Source organism: Schistocerca cancellata, chromosome 4, assembly GCF_023864275.1.
Source record: "Schistocerca cancellata isolate TAMUIC-IGC-003103 chromosome 4, iqSchCanc2.1, whole genome shotgun sequence".
NCBI lineage: Eukaryota > Metazoa > Arthropoda > Insecta > Orthoptera > Acrididae > Schistocerca > Schistocerca cancellata.
The window spans coordinates 76,671,776-76,685,345 of NC_064629.1; the positions used below are offsets into that span (position 1 = coordinate 76,671,776).

The following is a 13,570-nucleotide window of genomic DNA, read 5'->3' on the forward strand; positions in this document are numbered from 1 at the left end:
ACAAAAGTAAGTTTCATATGATGTGTCACTGCCCAATAATGTAAATTGATGAAACTTGGACCATACATAGAAATAACTGCTACACTGTAGTGCAGAAGGTTACTGAAAGAAACATGCTATGAGATGAACAGCAATGGCATTTTTATTCAAAGACAATAATTACACTGAAATTGCACCGATACCTGATTGTTCCCTGGACCTTACAAAAGGTGGTACATCGTTCTCGATAGGGTTTTGGTCATCATGAATGGCAGTGCATGCTCTTAAAGTGCCAGTTTCATTCTGCCAGTATCTACATTACCGCTAGTATGAGATTACATAAACTGTATTCTGATTATGTAGAGTAAGACAGAAAAATTGCTACATGTTGAAAAGCACCAGCAATGATCTGGCAGTTATCTACCTTGCTGGTGGAGGAATGGATCACCCTACCATAAGAAGTCATTACCAACCTTTTGGTCAGCATGGAAACATGTTGCAGAGACTGCACTGCGTCCATGGTAATCACACACCCAATTAAGAACCATGTCCTGTCTTTTGTAATGTCCACAAGACAATCATGAATTGCAGTGATTTTACTGTAATTATTATCGTGGAATAAAAGTATAATTTCTATTCATCTGATTGTGTATTTCTTTCACTGCCTTCTTTGATGCTGTGTTACTAAGCAGGGACACATCATGTGAAAAATACTTCATTCTTACATTTTGCACACCAATGCACAGTGCAACATTTGCACGTATATCAGGTGGAAGAAATTATAAGTGACAGAAAAATCTTACGACTGACTGAGAATTCAACCAAAGAACCACACATCAAAGATGTAGTACAGAATGAGAGCTGTGTTCAGAGTATGATGATGTACCCAGTTGTTGTAATTCTGAACATCATTCCACAGATCAAATTACAACCTGTTTCTTATTGTTGCTCAAATTTCCCAACTTTGTATAATGATTTAAATTTTCAAGGGACTACATTGTGGGAGCAACATCCCCTCCCTCCCACCAACCCCCTCTCACCCACACACGCAGAGACACAAAAAATTGTGCCTAAATTGTAGGAAAAAGTGTTTATTTTACACGAACAATAATAATTTCACCACCACCACGAAGTACTACTAAAGAAATAAATAAGTAACGTTTTAATTCTCTGTAATCTTGTCTATATGATTCAAGGCTGAAAACAGTAATTTTCATGTAGGTGTAATAGCCTGGAAAAAGATAAGGAAATCATAAATTCTGTCCCCAACCTTGTTATATGGTCACTTAAATGACCAGTACTGCTTCGTACCTGCATGTATGGATTTAGTGAGATTAGTAATTAGTCTCTGATGGGTATTTTGCTACTCTTCAAGAGGAGTACTTTTCTGCTTTGGAATAATCACAAAAATAGGCTTGCCTACTTCAAATACATATTTCAAGAAAAATTGTGACAATCATGAATCATCAAAGAATTGTCAGATGAAGTTGAGGTCAATACAACTGCAGTGTGAGTGTATCTGTGTGATATTGTAACTCAGAGCTGTAAGATGGTGTGATATTTCCCACTGTCATGGAATGCAAATGATTTCTTTGTCAAGCAAAATTTGCTTTCGTTTGGTGTGCTTTTGTCTAGCAAAGTCTTCTGTGCAGTGCCACTAAGTGCTTTGGTGGCATGTTAATGGAACATACACCAGAAGCATGCATGCATAGGTGACATTTTCAGGATAGTTGACAAGAGTATCTGAGTTGATCAGACAAAGCTGGTCATCCCCAGTGGGGATATTGCACTCCACCTCTGGCCTCGATTATAGCCTCAATTTAGCAAGAAGAGTGTCCACAAGTTTCTTCAGGTACACTATGTCCCACAGAGCTCCCAACTTGCAGGGATGTTGACTGTTATGTTTCACTTTTTGTTCCAAATACCATAGCCCTAGACATTTTATGTGGAATTTAGGTGATTTAGTGGTACAGTCAAGGTGCAATAGGGTACTTAAGTGTATGGCTATCATCCCCTTGGAACATGGGAGAGTTAATATGACACTAATTGTGAAGATGCAGATCAAAGAACAACTCTTGTTTGCCAAGAATTTTGAAATAAACATTCTGGTTAACATTCCAGTCAACTACTGCTTAGTTGCCATGTTGTCTGTCTCATTCAGGGTGTGTGTGTATGCAGCCTTCTGTGCTGAAGCAAGGAATAGCCTTTTCGAAGGTACCTGAGTGGCAACTATTCTTGTTTGTATTGAAACCAATAGTCACTGATGAAGCACTACACTTGCAGCCAACCCCTGTTAGTTATCATATTTTTATTACTACTGTTCTTACACCGTGTTACATGGCTGCTAATAACCCACCATTCCTTATAGACATGTTAGACAATCCTCATTGATGCACTAATAAATTGGACAGTTTCGTGCACTGTGTGGTCGTGGCTATAGCCAAGCATAATAGCTCATTTCTGCTGTTAATTTACAACTCCACATTGATGTCTCCTAATGTGCTCATTCCATACAGCTGGCGGGCATACACAAACAACTGAAATGGTATGACTTACATCAAAGGTGGAGGATGACATGATCCCCTGGGACCGGTTTTTCACCATCTACAGTACTCCAAAGTGATGTGTGTAATCTGTAATAGGAGTGACTAATATTTTGTCCAGTGAGCACATTACCCATGATGTGGCTGTTGGCAAGACTTGTTGTTGATGCAATCATCTGGGTGTTCTCAAGAACTTTTGTAAGCGATAAATGTTAACTATATTTTCTTGCTCCAGTAGTGCTGAGACATGAGGTCATCAGTTTTGCTTCTCAATTCTGTTATATGTTTATTTTTCATTTCAGTTTTGTAGTGAATTAATATGGAAGGAGCTGATGTGTATCTTCATGTCTATGGTACATTTTTGTAGGTAGGCACTCACAAGATGGAGAAATCTCAACTTCCTGAACAGCAGTGTACATTACCTTAATGTGTTTCCCTCCTCTCACCAAGGCCAGATTAATTTACAATTGCTGTCTTCAATTAATAAACTATTGCTGTATTGTTGACTAGATTACCTTAGTAAATGGTTTAGTCACAACTTAAGTGCTATTTTTAGCATGAATCTTACATTCTTCAATGGAGTATACAATATAATACAGTTCTGTGACAAGTTTACTGAGCGTTTCATCGTGACTCTAACTCAGAATTTCCATTTCTCAAGTATCACGATTCTTTGTCTCAATCATTTGTGCATACCTTCGGCTCACTCAAGGCCTCCAGTCTTTCAGTATCTCTCACATTCTCTTCTACATTTCACAGAATCCCCCCTGTGGGTGTGGGGGTTAGAATAGGTTCGAGGTATTCCTGCCTGTCATAAGAGGCAACTAAAAGGAGTCTCTCACATTTTGGCCTTTATGTGGTGGTCCCCTGCAGGGTTTGACCTCCATTTTTCAAAATTTTCCCAAAGAGCGAGCCAATTGGGGAAGGGCGCCTTACAAGGTGCATCATGTCCATCGTGCATTGAGATCTTTAGCCCACTTTCTCATTGTTGCATTGCAGTCATGCCCATTCTCCATCTCTTGGGTGGGGGCACCTTCCTGGGTGTGTTTTCCATCATGCACTATGCAGTGTCACTATCTGCATTGACCATGACCATGGACTTCTTTGCACCTGATATGGTAGCCAGTCCGTTGTGGTGGGGCTGCCATGTACCCTATTGGTTGTAGCCCCCGGACCACACATGAATCCCTCTGCTGATGCCTGCACCGTTAACTCCCCACGTATGCCAAGGGGTAGATGCCCATCCTCCTTGGGCATCGGGACTCCTGGCAATGGCCATCTTGCCAGGTGGCCTTTGCTGCGGCTGGGTGGCGCCCATGAGGAGGGCCCCTGGTTGGAGTGTGTGGCATCATGGCAATTGACACGCGATGAAGCATGGTCCATTATCTCTTGCTGGTGGTGAAGCACCAGCAGTCTCTAAGCGTTCATGAGCTCAATTCAGTGCACAGAAGTATGTCCCAAAATTGTTCCCCTCTCTGGCTGCACCATGGGAGGAACGTCAGGCTAAGGATGGCAGCGGATCTTATTCACCCCGGTACCTTATATGTTTGAGAGCTGATGGGGAATCTTTCATGACAATGAAGCCTCAGTTTTTTGTTGAACATTTAGAGGACAAGTTTAGGGAGGTGGAGAGATTGTCCAAAATGAGATCTGGTTTGGTCACGATCAAAACAGCATCCTCTGCCCTGTTACGGATGTTACTCCCTTGTGACAAGCTGGAGGATGTTTCTGTAATCATCACACCCCATAAGAGCTTAAATATGGTCCTGGGTATCATATTTCATAGGGACCTTCTTTTTCAGTCTGACGATTAACTGCGTGCCAGTTTAGAGCGGCGTGGTGTACATTTCATCCCGCGTGTCCATTGGGGTCCAAGGGATAATCAGGTTGCCACCGGTGCTCTAATCTTGGCCTTCAAGGGTGATACAGTGCCCGAGAAGGTCAAGGTGATGGTCTGCTGCTGTGATGTAAAGCCCTATATCCTTCCCCTGATGCGGTGCTTTAAGTGCTTCAAGTTCTGTCATATGTCTTCCCGCTGTACTTCCAGTGTCACATGTCGAGATCGTGGATGCCCATCACATCCCCAGACTCCATGTGCCCCACCTCCCATCTGTGTCAACTGCAAAGAGCACCATTCGCCTTGCTTGCCAGACTGCAGGATTCTCCAGAAAGAAAGGAAAATCATGGAGTACAAGACTCTGGACTGACTGACCTACACTGAGGCTAAGAGAAAATTTGAACGCCTTCATCCTGTACCTATGATATGGTCTTATGCCACTGCGACAACAGTTCTGGCACCATCACCTCTGCCAACCCCAGTCACCTCTCAGAGCCGGAAGACTACTTTTGCCCCCTTGTTGGTAGGGGGCACTTCCCTCCCTGTTGCTCCTGCACCACCTACTTTGGGAACAACACCCCCCAACCATCGGGGACGTCCATCCCCACTTCTAAGCCAGAGAAGCGTAAGTCTTCTTCAGCGTCTCTCTCTAGGAAGGGTCACTCCCTTCCCAGGTTTCTGCTAGTGGGAAAGATGACACCCAACAGTGGCTGAAGAGCTCAAAAGCAGCTGGTCATAGGGCTTCACACTCAACCTCAGTCCCGGAGACTGAGCCAGTGAAGTCCTCCTAGCCAGGGAAACCCAAGGAGCAGCGAGAGAAATCCAGAACGAAGACCCCTAAGGCCAAGGAAATTGAGGTGGCACCCACACCACCACTACCTACAAACTCTGCGTCTGAGGATGGGGTGGAGATTCTGGCATCTGCTGAGGACCTAGATCTCACCAGACCTTCAGACACAATAGATATAAACTGCTTAGGCAATAAGTCAGTGGCAGCAGGTGACTCTGAGGCGTAAACTGCCTCATCGAATGTTCCATGCCTTTGTAGTCTCACGATGACTTCATCCTGCAGTGGAATTGCGGCGATTTTTTACACTGCCTGGCTGAGCTACGGCAACTGTTAAGCTTTACACCTGCCATCTGCATTGCCCTCCAGGAAACATGGTTCCTGGCAATGCAGACCCCTGCCCTCTGCAGCTATAAGGGATATTACAGGAACCATAGCGACTATAATCGAGTGTCAGGTGGGGTTTGCATTTACGTCCTAAACTCAGTCTGTAGTGACACTGTGCCCCTTCAAACCCCTCTAGAAGCTGTGGCTGTCAGAATAAGGACGACGCAGGAAATAACTGTCTCCAATGTATTTCTTCCTCCAGATGGTGCAGTACCCCTGAATGTATTAGCTGCACTGATTGATTAACTCCCTAAACCTTTCCTACATTTGGGAGATTTTAACACCCACAACACCTTGTGGGGTTGGCACCGTGCCTACTGGCCGAGGCAGAGATGTCGAAACTTTGCTGTTTCAGTTCGACCACTGCCTTTTAAATACTGGGGCCGCCACATATTTCAGTGTGGCTTGAGGTAGTTACTCGGCCATTGATTTATCAATCTGCAGCCCAGAACTTCTCCCACTGGAGAGCACATGACGACCTGTGTGGAAGTGACCACTTCCCATCTTCCTGTCACTGCCCCAGCATCAAGCCCACAGACGCCTGTCCAGATGGGCTTTAAACAAGGTGGACAGGGAAACTTTCACCTCTACTGTCACCGTTGAATCTCGCACACATGGTAACATCGATGTGATGGTTGAGCAGGTGACTACAACAATTGTTTCTGCTGCCGAAAGCTCAATCCCTTGCTCTTTAGGATACGTCACTTTCACAAGTCTGGGCAAAGATCAAACGTCTTTCCGGGTACCAGACCCCAACAGGTGTTCCCGGCGTAACCATAAATGGCGTGTTATCTACCAACACAAACGCAATTCCCGAGCACTTTACTCGAGCCTCTGTGTCAGAGAATTACCCCCCCCCCCCCCCCCCCCCCAGCCTTTCGCACTCTCAAACGGTGGCAGGAAGGGAAAGTCCTCTCATTCACTACACACCACAGTGAATCCTATAATGCCCGTTTACAGAGTGGGAGCTCCTCAGTGCCCTTGCACATTGTCCCAACTCAGCTCCTGGGCCTGATCAGATCCGCAGCCAGATGATTAAACATCTCTCATCTGACTACAAGTGACATATCCTCATTATCTTCAACAGGATCTGGTGTGATGGTGTCTTTCCATTCCAATGGCGGGAGAGCACTATCATTCCAGTCCTCAAACCCGGTAAAAACCCACTTTATGTGGATAGCTATCGGCCCATCAGCCTCACTGACGTTCTTTGTAGGCTGCTGGAATGTATGGTGTGTCGTTGGTTGGGTTGGGTCCTGGAGTCACGTGGCCTACTGACTCCACGTCAGGGCGGCTTCCGCCAGGGTCGCTCTACCACTTATAACCTCATGTACCTCGAGTCTGCCATCCGAACAGCCTTTTCCAGATGCCAACACCTGGTTGCCATCTTTTTTGACTTATCTAAAGCATATGACATGACCTGGCGACATCATATCCTTGCCACATTGTGGGAGTGGGGTCTCCAGGGCCTGCTCCTGATTTTTATCCAAGACTTCCTGTCACTCCATACTTTAAGTGTCCAACTTGGTGCCTCCCATAGTTCCATCCATATCCAGGAGAGTGGAGTCCCACAGGGCTCTGTATTGAGGGTCTCTCTATTTTTAGTGGCCATTGGCTGTCTAGCAGCAGCTGTCAGGCCCTCTGTCTCACCTGCTCTGTATGCAGACGACTTCTGCATTTTGTACTGCTCCACCAGTACTGGTGTTGCTGAGCGTCACCTACAGGGAGCCATCCACAAGGTGCAGTCATGGGCTCTAACCCATGGCTTCCAGTTTTCTGCCATGAAGACGTGTGTCGTGCATTTCTGTCGGCATCGTAATGTTCATCCGGAACCAGCACTTCACCTTAATGATGATCCACTCACTGTAGTAGAGACATATCGATTCTTAGGTCTGGTTTTCGATGCTTGTTTGACTTGGATGGAAGTTTTGGCAGCAGGTCAGTGCCTTCCGCTTCCTGAGCAACACCGACTGGGGTGCAGATCGCTCCTCTCTGTTACAGCTCTAGAGAGCCCTTGTTCAATCCCACCTTGACTATGGGAGTGTGATTTATGGTTCAGTGGTGCCCTCAGCATTGCATTTGCTCTACCCATTGCACCACTGCAGAGTTCGACTTATGACCGAGCTTTTAGGACAAGTCCAGTGAAAAGTGTACTGGTGGAGGCTGGAGTCCCTCCATTGAAGATCAGATGTGCACAACTGCTCGCCAGTTAAGTTGCACACATTGATAGCTCTGTTGAACATCCTAATTACCATCTTCTTTTCCCAACCACATTGGTTCACCTCCCATATAGGTGGCCCAGGTCAGGGCTAATGATTGTAGTCCACGTTCAATCACTTCTGTCTGAACTGGAGTCCTTCTCTTCACCACCTCTCCTCGAGGCCCATTCGTGTACACCTCCCTGGTGTAGCTGCAGGCCAAAGCTTCGCCTGGGTCCTTCACGTGGCCCTAAGGACTCCGTTAACCCGGCAGCTCTCCGCTGTCTGTTCCTCTGGATTCTTGAAGTGTTCCATGGCTCTGCAGAGCTGGTGGCCACGTCTCGCGCACTTCAGTATATCCGTTCGTGCCCCGAGTAATCATTTCTTCTGTTTGACTCCTTGAACAGCTGACGAGCTATCGACCAGTGCTACCCTTGCCATCCTTTGGTAGCATCCATCCGGGAGTCCATCTATGCCCTGGACTGGTCCTGCCATTCTGTGGTGTTTGTGTGGACCCCAGGACTCGTCGGCATCCGAGCCGACAAACTTGCCGACACACTGGCTAAGCGGAAACCACTTCTGGGGATGGGCATCTCTGAACCTGACCTGCATTCTGACTTATGCCACAGGGTTTTTCGGCTTTGGGAGACAGAGTGGTGTAACAGTACGCACAACAAACTGTGTGTCATTAAGGAAACCACGAATGTGTGGAACTCTTCCATGCGGGCCTCTCACGGGGTATCAGTTGTCCTCTGCTGGCTCCACATTGGCCACGCTTTGGCGACCCACGGTTACTTCTTGCGCCGCGAAGACCCGCCTCAGTGTCGGTGTGGCGCCAGATTGACGGTGGCCCATATCCTGCTGCACTGTCCCACTTTGACTGCCCAGTGACGAAATCATGGGTTGCCGGACTCATTGCCGCTCATTTTACCTGACGACGCCTCATTGGCTGATTTAGTTTTACATTATATTCATTTGGGTGGGTTTTATCATTTGATCTAAGTTTTAGTGCATGTCCTTTGTCCCTCTGTGTCCTCCACCCTAGTGCTTTCAGGGTGGAGGTATGATTCCATTATGATTCTTAGCAAACTCTTGATATGGAGCAGCAGGAGGAGGAGGAGGAGGAGGAGGAGGAGGAGGAGGAGGAGGAGGATGTGGTGTAGGTTTTGTTGTTTTACTACAAAGCAATAAGTGGTCAGATGTTACTACACACAAATTATTAGGAGGCTTAAAATGATTAGAACACTTTGTAATGAGTGAAGACACATTTTTAGCCCTCTGTGTAGAATTACCAAATATTTTCTACCAGAGCCTTTGCCTGTAAAACTAAGAGTGCATAGAGCAATTCAAAAATTAGCCTGATATGCAAGATATGACATTGTTGACAAGTAGTTCTGTTTTTCTAATTCAGTAAACATATCAGCATGTGTTGCAGGGTGGCTGGCTTTTCCTTTTTATTTTCGTAGTTGGCCAGCCACTGTAATCTGCTTCCTTGTTTTACTCTCTTCTAACTGTTTCTTGTATATTGCTGTTGTTTTCTTGTTTTCTTTCATTCCTTTTAGTGTTCGCTGCCTTTCCTTCGTTCTTGTGGTCTTTCCTTTCTTTCTGCTTTGTGTTAAATGCCTCATCTGTTTTATTCTCACACTTATGGTATTGTTTTATTAGGAACAAGGGACTGATGAGCTCATAGTTTGGTCCCTTCCCCCCCCTCTTTTAAACAAACCAACCAACCAACCAACCAACCATTTCACAGAATCTCTTCTGCATACCTTGTTAGAAGCAGTGGCCATAAAAGGTCAAGGTCTGGGTTCATTATCCAGCCTGGCAGAGTGTTATTTTTAGTCCCTCAGTATAATACATTTAATTAGTCTAAAAATTCAATCAGTTGACTCACTTGCAATATTATAATGAAAGACTTTGTCCTTCTGTCACATCTATATTCAGTGACCAAATTGTTGAGTTACATTGGACAAGAAATTGTATCAGGTGCTCTTTTATTACACATTTTGAAACAGTAGAACAATACTTTGCAAATGGGAATGATCATTTTTTCAGTCTTCCAATCATTACTGAAAATTAATTTCATGTTGTTGGTATTTGTAGGTTTCCAAATTTTTTTTGCCCTAAATATTTAATTTATGAGACAGACAAGTGGTTTAGTGAACTCCCGAGCACCTGCTGCTGAAATTCAGTCAAATAAAATCTATATGGTTTGTGTTCCTATGAGGAACTGTTTATAATTGTGTGTGTTATTTTGAAAACATATCTTACTGTTAGAAAACTAAGAAGCAATAATTGAATGTACATTTAAATGTCAGAATTATGAAATAACTACCGAAAATTTTTTATCAATTGTCTCTCTGTTGTTCTACTATAATTTGTATTGCTGCACAATCATTTGGTTTGTGTAGGCATTCTCCTGTTACTCACCTCTTTTTTTTCTGCAGAAGTAACCTCATCTAATCATGATAGAAAGTACATCACCAGTGATAACTTTGACTGGTATTTCTCTGTCACATCATTGGATTTGATGTAAATTGATTCTTTTTCACAATAAGGGTTAAATTAATATAAATGTATCAAATGATACTGCCCAGTTCTGTTAAAGTAATGAATTTTGGTTAATTTTGGACTTGCATTCTGAAAGAGTGGAGTTTCATGTGGACCCTTAATCACCTCTGAGAATTGCCAGTTTCACCATATTTTCATATGGTACAATTCACAGAAGATGAAAACTAAATTAAAAAAAACTGATTTTAGCTGTGCTGTTTGTATGTAAATCAGAACTGATTGTGATAGTTCAATCAAATGTGTTTCCTAAGTATCAGTTGTTTTATTCAGATTGTGAGCTTAAATCAGCTGTTTAAATTTCAACAGCACAGTGAAATGAGGTTATCAGTATCTTTGAAATGTTTTTATTAAATGCAATGTATGATTCCATTATGATTCTTAGCAACCTCTTGTTGTAGGTTTTGTTATTTTACTACAAAGCAATAAGTGGTCACATGTTACTACACACAAATTATTAGGAGGCTTAAAATGATTAGAACACTTTGTAATGAGTGAAGACATATTTTTAGCCCTCTGTGTAGAATTACCAAATATTTTATACCAGAGCCTTTGCATGTAAAACTAAGAGTGCATAGAGCAATTTAAAAATTAGCCTGCTATGCAAGATATGACATGGTTGACAAGTAGTTCTGTTATTCTAGTTCAGTAAACATATCAGCATAGCTGTATGTCTTTCCATTTCAAAGAGATAAAAGTGTGTTACACTAGATATAGGAAATTAATAGCTTCCAGGTCAGCACAGTATTTACTTCCCTTCACTCCACTCAAAAGCAGTCCATACACATTATCAAAAATTCTTAAAAGCAAGTAACTACCTGACAATCCAGTCATGTTTCAGATGTTTACATGGAACCAAAAACTAATCTGGCAGTTTGAACTACATTTACAATCGATATTGCATTATACACAGGACCAAACAGAAGTCAAGCAAAATTGGGAAATCAGTTAACAGAAAATCAGATTGTGTAGATCATGTACATGTAGTTAATGATTTCTTCTGCAGGTCATGAACTTTTCCTTCCTCCAGCTTTTTTCTCAAACTGAGTTACTGCTTCATCTTGAATGACTTTAATGTTAAAAAGATGTTAAACTTTTCTTTTGTCCTTCCTTCTGTCAACAAATATGAACAATTTACAGTATAAAAATGAGATATAATTTTCATAGAATGACAGTTTTTTGTTCTACTTGTGAAACCACATATTATCACCTTTTTATTTTTTCCCATCTTAGTTCATTCATGCTGTATTTTAAAATATTTGTAATAATTTTTAATGTTAGTAAAACACTTGCAAGAGGAAATGAAACATTGTAATTTCAATCTGAGCAATACAAATGTTGTCTGACTTATAGTATTACATTAACTCTTGACTTTTATTCAGTTATTTGACTATTATTGGTATATGAAATAATTTTAGATATGCTTTTTTATTTTGCAGTTTAATAAGCACTGCATTGTCAAACTTAATGAAGGAAGGGTTTGATGTGAAAGCATTGCGTGCATTCCGTGTTCTACGACCACTGCGTTTAGTATCAGGAGTACCAAGTGAGTAAGAAATGACAGGAGTAAGTGTCTCTGAAGTAGAAATAAGACAGTGAGATGATGCATATGTGACGTGGTTTCATTATGACTAAGAAAGATTTTTATTATGTTGTATGCCAAAACCACTATTAACTTATAGGTCCTTTCATATAACAGAACTATTTAAGTAAGTTCAGGCACATGGGTGTTGGGATGCATGTGAAGGTCTGTGGATCTTAGCTAATATGAACATTTTGCTTAGAGTGCAAATTTTCAACTTCTAATTATAAAATTAGTCATGTTTTACAACACTATTTTGTCTAAAATAAATATTTGTAGTCTAACCACTACCTTCAAATAATTATTGTGTATTTCTTATAACAGAAAATTCTTGAGACATTTTTTGTTGTAACTAGACTCCATGGTATTACGGGAATTGTGAAACTCTAGTTGTGTCCTGAGCGTTACGGAGAAAATATAGCCAGCCACCTCTCACATGTTTATTCTAAATGTGTACAAATCAGATCCATGATTTCTTTTCCATTTTAGTGTACTGTGATGCCTGAATTTCTTTCTATTTGTACGCCTATGTTGCGGTTACTCATTTGTACTTACATATTCAAAAGTTCACTTTCAACTGACATACTTTAAGCTGAGTTCATAAATATTTCCAACTGGTTAAAATATAGTATAGTTCATGAAGGTAATAATTAAGCTTAAATTCAGTGTAAGTTATTTGTTCTTCAGTAAAAATGACTATTTTGGAACATTTGCAGTGTCTTTTGGACTTCTTCGGCAAAAATATTGGTATTTTCATTTCAGGAAATATATCTTAACAAAGTGTTGATATTTAACAGTGTTACAGTTATAAACAACTACCTGAAACATTTTTTTCTGTTTTTTCACTTTTTTTAGGAAATGAAAATTTGCCATGTCTTACTTTTAACAACACAGCAATATTAAACTACTTTTATTCCATTATGCTGCCTAATATAAAACATTTGTTTTATTTTTTTGACATAGCAGTTTTTGCTTTCAAGGGCACAGTCTTAAGAAATAAAATTAGGATATTTCAGCATTGTCTAAAATAGTAAGAGTTTTAAGAGTTAAATAAAATAAATTGAAACTACAGTAAAACAATTACATATTCTCTCATAATCAACAATAAGATACATGAATAGTATCTACAAGAGACCTTAGTATACATTTTAGTACACTCATGCACAGTTCAAGTACACACATCCATGTAGCAGTGCGTAAGCACATCGTTTCACCCTGATAACAGTGGCAATGCCTCATGTCACTGCAGGAATTGTGTTTCTCACTGAACACAAGAAGTTGATACCATGGGTTTGCTAGGTGTGGAGGGTAAAATGAATGGGTAAAGCATGGGAACAAAGTGCGAAAAGAATTCTGATTAGCAAACAGTTCATATATTGGAATGGTAACAGGTACAGTTAATTCCCGAATGCATTTACAAAGGAAAGTTACCAGAAAAATTAACAAAAGCTCTCAATCGAGTCAGTCTAGTAATCCCACCACTCATGAAGACATTATGAATACACGTGAGGGGTGCCCACTGTACATGTGTGAGGAATCAGTTTACACAGGTTTTGTTTAAGACAACAAGAGAAACAATCATTAATGTACTTCAAGTACAGTAAGTGGCATTGTGTGCCCTGTGTTAAAACACAGTGATCAAGGAAATAGACAAATTGAAATAAATGAACTTGAATGTAACATAAGTGT

At 41.6% G+C, this 13,570-nt stretch overlaps 1 protein-coding gene across 3 annotated transcripts in view; it reads left to right on the top strand.

Annotated features, from left to right (window-relative positions):
- Positions 1–13,570, top strand: part of LOC126184668 (muscle calcium channel subunit alpha-1-like) — a 601,154-nt gene that overhangs the window by 87,651 nt on the left and 499,933 nt on the right. For all 3 annotated transcript variants that reach the window (XM_049927151.1, XM_049927152.1, XM_049927153.1), the window contains exon 4: positions 11,739–11,845. In XM_049927151.1, coding sequence (XP_049783108.1) covers positions 11,739–11,845 — 107 coding nt within the window. The remainder of the gene's footprint in view (positions 1–11,738; positions 11,846–13,570) is intronic.